A 13,351-nucleotide genomic window follows, 5' to 3' on the forward strand; every position below is an offset into this window, starting at 1 on the left:
GGCTGCAGTAGAACATGCCTGCATTAAAATATTTCATTATACACTCACCTGAGGCAGTAATGCCAATCATTTTCACTATACCTCACTTGAAACCCAACGCTTTGTTTGCTTCATAATTTGGGCTTGTACTTTGTTTCTCAGAATATTATCAAAGTGGGTAGTGCTCTACTGGACCCCAGCAACAAGGAGCACTGGGAGCAAATTCAGCGAACAGAGGGTGGCACCGCTCACCTGCTCAGGCACTATGAGGAATATTTCAACAATGTGGCCCAGAACATGAAAAAAACCTACATGAGACCCTTTGTCATTGTTGCCACTAACATGAGTGAGTATCTGTGTTGAAAACTGCCATTTTGTATTATTGCTTTCAAAATGTGCTGAACGGGGGTGCTAGGTATTTGTTTTAGTAGTGCCCACTGAGAAACAACATACTTGGATTTTCTAATCTAATCGGTGCCTTCATTTCAAGTCAGTTGAGCCTTGATCCGTATCTCTCAGTTGCCATGGTGGCCTCCTGGGAGGTGTCTGATCTGTTTTCCCTCTGAGCTGTGCCACTGCTCGGTGTGGCATTTTGTTGCAGCCACAGTAGCGTACAGCTGGCAGGAAGGACAAAGTTTGTAAGTAAAGATAATGCCTTTTGAGCCTACCTACATAGCAGATCATGTTTTTGAAAGAATTACACCACCACCACCTGAAGAGTTACTGCAGTATAAAAAATACCCTACTGTTGATCGTGCACTTCTGACTTGCACATGGCTTTGTAGCCTGGAACCTATGCAGAAAATCATCTATAAAAATTCTTGTGCTGAGAGCTATTTTCTCAGAATCACCCATCCAAGCCTTCAAACAACCTCCCAGCCTTGCAAACCCCATCATCAGAGCAAAATCCTTAGGGTCCAACATATCCAGAATGGGTCTAAAACGAGAGGGAAACATCAGATGTACCAAGACACTTTCCCCGTCTGTCACAGTAAAGGCCTCCTCTGACAAGCAAATAGCAGCCTCCGCACTTGCAGGACCGTGATGTACTTCACAGATGTCCCTGTAGTACACGTGCAAGTGAAGCGCAACAACCACAACCTGGTCAGCCTTCTTCCCCGTTTTCTCCCCTGCCCTCTCTATTTCACTTTCTCCCCAGGTACCAGCAGGCTGAGCTGATCGGGTGCTGGTGATAGCCCTGCTCTGAGCAGGAGGTGCGACTGAGTTGGGTGACCATCAGAGGTCCCTCCCAAGCAGTATTGCTGCCTTCAGAGGTGGTCTAAATTATTATCAGCCTGAACTTGTATTTAGCTTTTCAAGCTGCTGCTTTTATTTCAGACGTGAAGGAGGGCTCACATGCCCAAAAGCTTGTCTTATTTTCTCAACTGCACCTGTGAGTATAAGGAGTGAATTTACGTTTGTATACAAACCTCGTCCCGAGAGTGCTTCACATCCACATTCACAGGGGCATAAAAAGCAAAGGCGTGAGACAGTCAAGCTACAAATTTTATAACATCCCGCATCAACTCCGGGAGGGGACAGACAATGGTTAACTAAGCCAAACTGAAACACCTTGATTTCTGTTTAATAAACCAAAACTGAAATATTTCCTTTTGATTCAAGACTATCAGAATTAAAATATTTTTATCTTCACACTCGGCATTTTAACCCCACTGAACCGAGATGAAAACAAAACCCAGAATTTCTTGCAGGTTGTAAATCATGATTTTTCTTGACCAGCTCTTCCTGAGTATAAAGGCTTGAGCTTGGGAGGGAGGAGGCAGCTCTGGCCTGAAAGGGGTCTGTTTTCTTTTGAACAGTTTTTCCAGGTGAACATGGTGTTAATGGACTTTTCTAATGGTTCATCTGGGAGTTATTTAGAGACTAGGAAAGAAATAGGAATTTGCAGATCTTAGCTTGGATTTTTCTTCATATAGAAACTTGCAGTGGATCACAGCTTTAACTGTAGCATTACCCCCAGGACTTCCAGCTTTTCACTTTTATTAGAATATGTAAATTGGCACTCAATGACTTCTCTTAAACGGGAAAGCTCAGGCCAACTCAGCTCCTTTTAAATATTTTGGCAGTTGTACAACAGGCAGAGCTGATGAGGTGAGCCAGAGAGGAATTGCTAATGTAGAGGAAGGAGAACTGGAGGACTGAGGAGTAGTCCAGGGTAAAATCCAGGTTGTTTTCTCTGCTTAGCTGACTTTGCAATTTAACAGATGTAGAAGTATGTTTGTGAAGCAGCAAGATTTAGCCTTCCCTACAAGAAGCAAGTCTGCAATTGAAACATGCCACTTCTGTATTTCCAGTGTTTGCAGTAGTGTTTTCCTAGTATGAGATATTGTCTTGTGAATTCCTTTCCACTGCAAAATAAGTTTATAATTTGATAAATGTACAATAATGATGACACGTAAGCTTTTAGCTGCCATTTAAGGTATTAACTGAGAGAAATTAGATTTGACTTTGTGTTTTCAAGTTTAAATTTCTCCTCTGCATTGTGCAGATATTTTAACCTTTCGATCATGTTTCATTGTGTTGCAATATCACGTTTGAAAGCATTGAAGTTAATTTTGTGGGAAATTTTTTTTTCCCCCCAGTTATTGCTGTTGACATCTTTGACAAGTCTAATTTCACGGGAGCTAGAATACCACGATTTCATGAGATTAAAGAAGATTATCCAAAAGATCTGGAGTCATCTGTTGTCTTCCCTGATACTTTGTTCAGACCTTCAGACAGGAAAGGTAAAACCCTTCTGTTGCCATTACGAGGGCAATTTTGACTAGCTCCCAAGAAGCACGATTGATCCTTGTGGAGCAGAATGGTGCTAGAGTGAGAGTGGGGTGACCATCTACACAAGTGAACATTATTTAGGGATGGAGCAGCTGTGCATACTTCTGAGGCATTTGCCTGCCGGCAACAATGGGAGCATGGGGGGCTGCTTAACTGGCTGTACCTGTCTGTCAGGTCTCACTTGCAGCCCCTTAAACAGCCCTGTCAAAGCGGGAGAAATGCTCTGCCTCTGTTCCCACCAGGATGGGGTGGGACAGCCACCCAGAGCCTGCAGCCCCACAGCCATCTTCCCCCAGTCTCTGCAGAGATGGAAGAAGGCAGTGTGAGAGATGGAGAAACACAAACACTAGACAGCACAGGAAAGGTCTTGAGCTGCGCAGGAAGATGGGTGATGCGGGAGAACGCGGGGGGAAGTACCTGCTTCCCAGTGTCTCTGAAGTACCTTGAGACCGCTGAGAGGAATCACAAGTTACCTTGGACAAATGAAGAGAGAGGGGATAACTCAAAGTGCGATAATTATACACGTACCATGGCTGAATATCCTCTGAATGGGGAAACAGTAATACTTGTGAAAATAACAATAAGCTAATACAACTTCATGACTTTTTTTCCTCAGAAACAGGGCATCTGCTTATATGACTTGTGTCTTTTCTGTAAGAGAAAAAGGAATGTGAATTTTAAGAGATAGTGCCAAAATTGAAAGCTCATTATGTAACAGAATTAGCAGGGAGAAGTCCCCTATGACCAATCAGTATATGCATAACAATAGTTTTGCCATATATAAAGTTACATGCAATTTAATACCATGCATATTGTTTTAGTGTTCTCCTTAAATCATGCACAGATTATTTATATCCTTACAGATCTTCTAACCTAGCAATAGCTTATTTTCTAGCTAGACTACATGGCCATTCATGGTTCAATGGTTATTTGATTATCAGCTATACAACTATGGAATGTGCTAAAATGTTATTAAAAGTATCAAATATCACATTAGGAGCATGCTCAGTGCTGTCAGCCTGGAGTTATAACAACAGTAGCATCTCTCTGTCTTTGCAAAGCAAAACTACCAGTTTAAAGCTGTGTGAAAGGATTTAACATTTCTGTTAATTCCGTAGCAGTGCCTACAATGAAGCCTTCAAATCAAAAATTGTCCTCTAAGGTGAGCAGTGATGCACTAAGCCCTGAGAGTGCTTTTGCAAAGAGAAAGAAGCGACACCCAGATGATTCAACACATCATACTGTTGCCATGGTCATTATATACCGATCCCTGGGACACCTCCTGCCTGAAAACTACGATCCTGACCGAAGGAGCTTGAGGTAAGTTTCAAACTTGTTTGTGAATTGCACAGATCCCTTCTTCCACTTGCTCTGAGTGTGCGGGGGAGACAAAGCTGCTTTTATACTGACCAAATGTCATCTGTGCTGCAGTTGTCACTACGGTACTGTCTCTCTGGGACACCATGGGAGAGTAACCATGTCAGTAGTGCTAGCAGCTTCTGGAAACACAGCTGTGTGGAAGGCTTATGGTGCATCTGCTCTGCTTTCTGAGTGGGAGCGACTGGAAACCTTCTATTTGCAGGACCTACCAAATCAGTGCTTTGCATTTTAGCATTTGGATCACTGTGCAATTTTTCTCCTTCTGCAGATTGCCAAATCGCCCTATTATTAACACACCTGTAGTAAGCACAGCCATTCACAGTGACAGGGAGCTTCCTCCCAACCTGGTGGAAAAGCCCATCATAGTGGAGTATGCCATGTTGGAAACAGAGGAGAGAACGAAGCCTGTCTGTGTCTTCTGGAACCACTCCATCACGTAAGTCTCCTGCTTGCTTTAGAGCTGTGCACGGTAACTGTCTCAGTAGCAGAGAGGCTCTGCCCAGGAAGATAATTCTGGGGGAAAACACTTTCTGCTCGGTTTATTCAAATGGCAACTGATTTCTGGTGGAAGAGAGCCATGTAGTCATTTCCCACCAGCCTGAGGAAAATTAAAATAATCGTCATAACTCATCAAACAAAGGATTAGCCATGTGGTTTCTAACAAACACAGTGTCATCATGTCTTTCTGCAGGGTTCGTTTTCACCCAGCAATAATAAATCTTACAATTTTCTTGTATTTGCTCATGCTTTTTGCCCACAGATGTGTATCTGAACAGGCAGCCTAACTTCAGTGCCTGAATTCTTGATTTGTCTGAAGGCCTCTCAATGCCCCGTGCCCTCTTTTTAAGAGGGACATCTTCAGGAGATGATTCAGTTCTTACATGGGCTGAATCTTCTCCTGTTACACCCCAGTGACTATGGACAGAGTACATGGCAAGCAGCCTCCCACCCTTGACGTCTTAGCCAGGGGCAGTGCAAAAAATTTACAAACCCAAGTCTTTATGTTGGTAAAAAGGAGGACTGAGATTTTGCAGATAAAATTACACGAGTAAAGATAATGAATTTTTGAATCTCAAGTTTTTAAATCAAAATTCAACCCAAAGACAGTTGCAGTGGTAAGAAGCAACTTACCTTTCATTCCATCAACTTTTGTGGATTTGCTTTCCTTTATTTTAATGAAAAATTGGAGGGAGAGGAAATACCATCTTTGGAACCTTAGACCTCTTGCAGTTGTTAGGAGGCAATCATAATACATAAGCAGAACATACAGAGAGAGTATATTTAACTCTAGGAGGGAGGTGTGAGGGAAAAGAAATATTTCAGAAATCATAGAAATTTTTGGGTTGGAAGGGACATTAATGATCATTAGTTCCAAGCCCCTGCCGTGGGCAGGGACACCTGCCACCAGGCCAGGTTGCTCCCAGCCCCATCCAGCCTGGCCTGGAACACTGCCAGGGATGGGGCAGCCACAGCTGCTCTGGGCAGCCTGTGCCAGGGGCTCACCTCCCTCATAGTGAAAAATTTCTTCCTAATAGTTAATCTAAATCCACCCTCTTGCAGTTTAAAGCTGTTACTCGTTGCCTTATCACTACATGCCCTTGCAAAAAGCCCCTCTCCAGCTTTCCTGTAGGCCCCTTTAGGTACTGGGAGGCTGCTGTAAGGCCTCCCCGGAGCCTTCTCTTCTCCAGGCTGAACACCCAACTCTCTCAGCCTTTCTCCATAGGAATGGTGCTCCAGCCCTCTGATCATCTTCACGGCCCTCCTCTGGACTCGCTCCAACAGGTCCATGGCCCCCTTCTGTTGGGGGCCTCAGAGCTGGACACAGTCCTCCAGGTGGGGTCTCACCAGGGTGGAGTACTGGGGGAGAATCACCTCCCTCAACCTGCTGGTTATGCTTCTTTTGATTCAGTCCAGGGTATGGCTGGCTTTCTAGGCTGCAAGTGCACATCGCTGCATCATGTTTAGCTTCTCATCCACCAACACCCGCAAGTCCTTCTCCTCAGGGCTGCTCTCAATCCATTCCCTGCCCAGCCTGTATTTGTGCTTGGGATTGCCCCAATTCACACGCAGGACCTGGCACTTGGCCTTGTTGGACTTCGCGGAGTTCACATGGGCCCACCACCTCTGAAGCCTGTCAGCGTTCCCCTGGATGGCATCCCTTCCCTCCAGCATATCAACTGCACCACACAGCTTGGTGTCATCGGCAAACTTGCTGAGGGTGTACTCAGTCCCACTGTCCATGTTGCTGACAAGATGTTAAACGGCACCAGTCCCAACACTGACCCCTGAGGGAAACCACTCACACTGGTCTCCTCTTGGACATCAAGCCGTTGACTGCAACTCTTTGAATGTGACCACCCAGCCAATTCCTTATCCACTGAGTGGTCAAATCCATGTCTCTCCAATTTAGAGACAAACATGTCACAGTTTTCATTGCTTTGCACAAGTCCAGGTAGATGGCACGAGTTGCTCTTCCCTCAGCCACTGATGCTATATCCCCATTGTATAAAGGCCACCAGATGTCAGGAATAATTTGCCCTTAGTTGTCACAGCACTCTCCAAACTACCAGGCTGCAACAAGGTCTTTACCATCTCATACCAGCACACTCTTCACACCAGTCCCTCTGCTGCCTTCTCCTAGTCTCTCCTCACCCAGGGCACACTCACACTTTCTCTTCTCTTGCTTCTTTCTCTCTCTGCTTTTTCCTCAGCTGCTCTCCATCGGCTCTCAACCACTTAACAAACCAGCCACAGCTGCACCTTGTCTACATCGGCCAGCCCGCCGCCCCTGAAGCCAGCCCACAGCTGGATATTATCAATGATAATTAACCCAGCTTCATTCCTCTACACTTAGCAAAGCCATATTGGCTGTCACCAATCACCTCCTTATTTTCCATGTGCCTTAGCATATTTTCCAGGAGGATGTGCTCCATGGTCTTGTCAAGCACACAGGTGAGACTGACCAGACTGCAGTTCTTCAGGGCTTCCTTATTTCCCTTTTTAAATATGGGGGTTATATTTCCCCTTTTCCAGTCTATGGGAACTTCACTGGCCTGCCATGACTTCTCAGACATGATGGATAGCGGCTTAGCCACTTCATCCACGGGTTCCCTCAGGACCCACGAATGCATCTCATCAGGTCCCATGGACTTGTGCACCTTCAGGTTCCTTAGATGGTCTCAAACCTGATCTTCTGCTACAGATGGCTCATTTGGGTCTTTTGTATTTAGTAAAATTAAGGATACAGACATTTTTCTTGAAAATTTGAAAAATCTTAAGAACTGTTTATGCTCGTAAGTATTTTGTTGCGTTTAATGTGCTGTGGAAATAGAACAGTCCTGTTGGAGATGAATTTCAAGAGTGTGGATAAAACAAAAGAAAACGTGTTGAGAGGTAGCTACATGCTCTGCATGTTATGATTTCACAATATTGTAGCTATAATATATATAATGCAATTTTCAACCATCAAACCAGGTACGTAGTGAGAGGAGGATATTGTCTGTCTGGGGTAAGAGGAATAGCTGTTATTTGTTTCCTAATAAGCAAAAAGCTCTAGTAAACCTCTGGAAGAATCCATTAAAAGGCAATATCCTGTGCTGGAAATAAAAGAGCAAACTAACCTAGGAAATGTTTGCCTCCTAATCAAAAGCTTCAGGAGATTATATCATTGAAAGCATCAAAGATGCAACAGAAATCTGTTATGTTTGCAATAATAAACTCCATTTGCCTGCATTTAAAGTGGCGTATTTGCTTGTATGTAAAGAGGATTCTGCCAATTATAAGGGAATGGCAAGTCCTTTTTCATAGATTTTTTAACATTGTGTGGGCTTGAATAACTCATTAGCTCTGAAGTGATTCATCTGTTAGCTATTTGCTGGCATATTCAATGGCAATTGTTGTCTGTTACATCTTCCTAGAGCCACAGTTGAAAAGTAGCTCTTAAACTGCATGTAATGAAAGAGTTTTTAAAGAGATTATTTTTTAAGAGAAAGTGATACTAAAACTGTTTAACAAATATTTTATTGCTGAGTGAAAAACACGTCCTGTCATATCTAATTAAAAACTCTTTCAGTAACTACAAGACTGGTTTTATTACTCATTAACTTCAGAATAGAGTAATTAATATTGTTACAAAATAATTTCTGAAGTCACTGGAGTTAACCAAGGCTGCACAGAGAAGAATTTCTAAGGGACCAATTGCTCCCCAATGTTAATACAAGAAATCTGCTGATATGATGTATTTTTTACTGGGTTCACTTTTCAGTGGAACAATATAATGAAATCATATTATTGCATATTATATTCCACATAAGAGCTCTGCTAGCAGTGCCTAGATCTAGGAAAATAGACATGACTCAAAAACATATCTCTTTCTCTGTGTTTTTGGTATTTTTTACCTTTGTTATGACAAGTTTGGTCTGTGCAGTCGCTTCCCCATATTGCTTGTGTGGTCACTGACCCAAAAGCAAATTGTTTTAATTATATTTTTTTTTTAAACTCAAAACTAGATTCTTATAAAACCACAAAATTTGGCCAGCAAAGCCAGCTGTCATATCAGAAATTACTTCAGCTGAAGGCTTTTTAAGTTGATGCAGGTGACAGCTATAAATATTTCTGTCTTGGTGCTTACAGCCCTCTGTGGTTGCGAAGCAAGAGCAGCCCCAGAGAGCAACAGCAGCAGGAGGCAAAGGGAAATCAGAGGATGGCTCTCAGAAATGCCTTTTTTTCCCTACAGGATTGGCGGGACAGGTGCCTGGTCCTCCAGAGGATGTGAGCTGTTTTCCAGAAACCAGAGCCATATCGCTTGCCAGTGCAACCATATAACCAGCTTTGCCGTCCTGATGGACATTTCAAAACGAGAGGTGTGTGATGTCAGGCTCGTGGTTTTCAAGGGCTTTGGTTTTCGAGGGCTTTGATTCAGAGCTTAAGCTACGAGCATGACTCGGAGCATCAGCAGGAGATTGATCCCATGTTGCCGTGTGTCAGGAACGTGTTGCCCCATGCCTGACAGCACCCACCATCGGGTCTGCTGAAAGGGGCATCTTACCTGGTTGGTGCACTCTCTGGGTGCTGCCCGTACACACTCAGCATGTTGAGTGACTTAAGGGGTGACATCATCCGCTGCTGTTGGTCCTAAAGCAAATCCGTATGTTGGCTCAGTAGTAGTGAAAACATTGACATTCCGAGTAGTAAATTTGATTGGAGGAAAACGAAGGAGAAACTCACAGAGGTTCTGTCAATCTGTCTTTCTACAGAATGGGGAGGTGCTTCCTCTGAAGATCGTCACTTACACAACCGTATCCATCTCGCTGGTAGCTTTGCTGGTCACCTTCATACTGCTGGTCCTCATCCGTACACTACGTTCCAACCTGCACAGTATCCACAAAAACCTGGTGGCTGCCCTTTTCTTTTCTGAGCTCGTCTTTCTTATTGGCATCAACCAGACTGAAAACCCGGTAAGAGTTACTCTGTGCTTGTTGCTAGAGTTGTCAAGTTTTAAACCAGGGGGTTCGTATTGCAAATTTTACCTGTTCCCATCTATTCTTTTTTAATTCTGCTTGGCCTCAACAGTCATTTGAAAAACCTCAGACTTTTAATGTATTCTTATGTGTTTTACGTGATTAATTGCAGTGCCAGGAGTTAAGACTATATCTTATTTTCAGAGAATATATAACAGCAGCCCTGTTGAAGGCTTATCCCAGGAACTGAACCCTGAATACTGATTTCTTCCTTCCTTTCCATCAGTATGTTTTCTGTCTTGCTTTGTCTGTTCAGTAGGAGGCTCTCCAGTTTCTCCTCCAGCAGGTACCTCATAAGCCCAAACAGCTCCTGGTGTTGACTGGTAGGTTGTCAACTATGTGTTCCTGTGCAGGTGCTAATATGCATGTTGCACACCTATCATGGCCATTCTGGAGGAGCCACTTGCCAGGCATGGGACAGCTTGCTACATCCAAGAATCAGTAGGAAACCTGTTGCTTTGCTTTGTGCTTTCCAGCCACAGTGATTGTTGGCTTCAGCCCATCATATCTGTTGCCAAAGCTTAGTGCAGGTATCTCCAGCATTGTGCATGTGAAGAACTGCAAGGTATGAATGGTCTGAGTATGAGATACATGCCACACATGAAGTGTGTATGTTCTAGGACATCATTGCTATCTTAACTGTGTAGCATTTTATGTAGTATTGCTGCTGATTCTTAGTAGCATGCATCTCAAAAGTCATGGTTGCCGTGCAGACAGGTAGGATGCAAGCAGACAAGGGTTCCAGCACTGCCAAGCTTCACAGTTGCATGTACCGAACAGGCAGTAGACAGATGGGGATGACATGCAATAAAAAGTATGTCCTTAACAGATACGAAGAATATTCAGAAGTTTGGTGTAGGGATTACCTGAACACCCTGAAGAAAATTTATCTTCTAGAAATTCATTACTGTACGTGTTTCAATCTAAATTTTGAGAGGGAAGTACAATCTTGACATGAAAACGCACACCACAAAAAAGAAATAACCATGTTGATTCCACATTGTCCAAGCAGCAGAAATTGGAGAATATGCCTACATTCAGCGAGTATCATCACTGTTATGGTAATGACACCTTGGTGCCTAACCACACGGCCTCATTTGCTGTATATCCTAAAGTGTCACCCTGGATTCTTGTATCAATTTGAACTATAACATGCGTTGACCTTAAATAATTTTAGCTTCCAGTAACTGAGTGCTGTCAAGGCCTTTTCCTAGTAAATTTGAGAGCCCTCTCATAAAAACTGTCTTCCCAGGAAGCCTCTGTTCAACAGTAATTTTTTTTGAAAACTAAATAAAATTAAGCTGCTTAAATTCTTCAATTTCTAAGATTCAGGTTACTCTGTTGCCTTTTTTTCTGGGCTTTCTTCCCCCACTTTACCTTTTGAAAAATTGTGAATGCTAAACTGGACAAAGCTTTCCAGCTGGCAGTGTCATTTCCAGTCCCACATTCCTACATTCCCATGCACCAGGAACTCCAGTCCCTTATCTGCTGCTATGGTAAGATCTTCTGCAGTGACCTCCCTCTGGGATATGGTCTCATGTCTTGTGTGACCCATGTTGTCTTTGTTCTATAATATACAAGTTTGCATATTTAAATAACTTTGCTCAAATTAACTCATCTTGCCAATTGATCCACAGCACTGTGTAACTTGACCGTTCCCATGCTTTCTTGAGCACACCACTCATTTTTCACAGCATTTCACTAGCAAAGAGTTTATACTTTCAGTTCTCTGACATGAATACTGAGGAACAAGGGGCCAAGCCCACATCCCTGCAGAATCTTACCAAAAATTATGTAATAAATGACGGCTCCTTATTTCCAGATTCCTTTCATAATATCATGAAGCACCGAGCAAAAGTTTATGAGTAGTAAAACAGTTCATTACAGCAATACCGCAAATACTAATGGTCGTACTTGATGAGTTTGTTCTCTTTTGCTCCTTCTCATTGTCATGCTTTGGGGCTTATGGTGTGATCGTGTCCTGTAGTTACCAGGACTCGGTAAAACACCCCAAACCTTTAACCCACTTACAAAGATCTTTAAGTAACAGAATATATTTCATACAGCAGAAAGCCACTCCTTACACCATACCCAGTCAGTTTGAGAAGTTAGGGGGGCTGTAAGCCATGTCTGCGTGAGACAATTATTCATCTGTCTGTATGGAATGAGAGTTGTCTAACGAGTCACGCACTGATGAGCATAAAGAGGTAAAGAATGCTGGAGCACAAATAATGCTGCACTGCTTGGCACTCAGCCTGGCTTTTATGGGTTTCTGTAAATTAAGTCACATTTCTGGGTGAGGTTTTAATCTTTCCGTGGACTATTGATAGAAAGTGATTTATTTTCTGTCTTTTTTTCTTACCTGAAAAAGGTAATGTTCAGGGCAGCAGCCTACTCATATGCATGTGCAAGCAGTAACAAAAAAAGGCCTGCTTGCATAGAGGAAAGAAAGGTCTTTTATTTGGTGAGCTACATTTTCAATAACACTTGGTGCTATAACAACACTGATGCAGTAAGTGAATCCAGAAAGTTGGCAGTCTTTGTATGATTCCTTCGCTCAGCAAAGTTAAGCAGGGAAATATACGTTTCTGAGCATTATATCATGAAAAAACACTAAAAAGTCATGCCAAAGTCTGAAAGCAGGGTCAGTTCTGCATGGGAACAAAAGGTTCCAAAACACAATGTAAAGTATTTAGAAAAAAAAAAATCAAATGGTTACACAAAGTGCCCTTAATTCAAGCTTATCAACAGATCCTTGGCAAAATCTTTGCTTTGCTTCTGAAAGAAGGTTAATTGCAAGATTTCAATTCAGGTGTCAGATGCTTGTGGTCATTACTGTTTTCACTCATCAAACTTAAGGTGGGAGGGAAAGCTGGTTAGCAGGTTCTGCAGAAATGCAAGTCTGTGAAAGTCAGAGGTTTCAAGGTGGCCATTTGGTCACAAATATGACTTCAGCTACCACTTTGCCTACTGTAGCTGTTCCTCCTATTCACCCTAAGGGCCCAGTCTCTTTGGTTTTAGCAGGGCCCTCATTTTTGCTGCTTTCAGCCTGGCAGAGCTGAATAGTCCACTTTGTGCTGCTGACATAGGATAAAAATCTGGGACTGGAAGCTCCAGATCTGCTTGTTCCTAGCCGGAGGCATGAACTACCTGGGCAGCACTAGCCTGCTTTCTGTTTGTCCTCATGACTTCTGTGCCTGACGCAAGTAGCACAGCCTCAAGAGGGGAGGGTATTGCCAAGCATTTCTGGACAAGAATATCCTACAGCCTGGCAGTTAGGGTGGTTTTCTGCAGTGGACAAGAAGAGGGTTAACCCCTAGAAGCCACCTTCTGCCTAGAAGCCACTCTCCCACATTGTAGTCAAATATTCTGATTTCAACATCAGGTAAAAGGTTGATCTGTGGAGCTGGTGGTGGTCTACTTCAGGCTGCATCATTTTAGTCCAGTGGTAACAGCCAGGCATCCTCCGTGACCTGTTGAAGTATAGATGTGCAAGGTCTGTGGGGTTCATCAGTGAAGGGCAGAGCTACAAGGACAGAAGAGATGGCCACTGCCTTACCCCGTGGATGCATCCATGCTTTTGCTTCTCAGTCTTTTTTTAAAGTCCCAGGAAAGGAGGTATAGATGGAACAGACCTTTTCAGACCTATGACACAGACACATAGGGGCAAAATGGTC

The 13,351-nt window shown here is 43.3% G+C and overlaps 1 protein-coding gene across 5 annotated transcripts in view; it reads left to right on the top strand.

Annotated features, from left to right (window-relative positions):
• The window catches only part of CELSR1 (cadherin EGF LAG seven-pass G-type receptor 1), a 295,961-nt gene that overhangs the window by 251,351 nt on the left and 31,259 nt on the right, over positions 1–13,351 (top strand). For 4 of the 5 annotated variants that reach the window (XM_080394090.1, XM_080394092.1, XM_080394094.1 and 1 more), the window contains 6 exons: positions 142–325; positions 2,583–2,726; positions 3,894–4,095; positions 4,424–4,591; positions 8,891–9,017; positions 9,411–9,611. In XM_080394090.1, coding sequence (XP_080250216.1) covers positions 142–325; positions 2,583–2,726; positions 3,894–4,095; positions 4,424–4,591; positions 8,891–9,017; positions 9,411–9,611 — 1,026 coding nt within the window. The remainder of the gene's footprint in view (positions 1–141; positions 326–2,582; positions 2,727–3,893; positions 4,096–4,423; positions 4,592–8,890; positions 9,018–9,410; positions 9,612–13,351) is intronic. The other variant, XM_080394091.1, reaches the window with a different exon arrangement.

The sequence above is a fragment of the Falco punctatus genome (assembly GCF_963210335.1).
Source record: "Falco punctatus genome assembly, chromosome: 6".
Lineage (NCBI taxonomy): Eukaryota > Metazoa > Chordata > Aves > Falconiformes > Falconidae > Falco > Falco punctatus.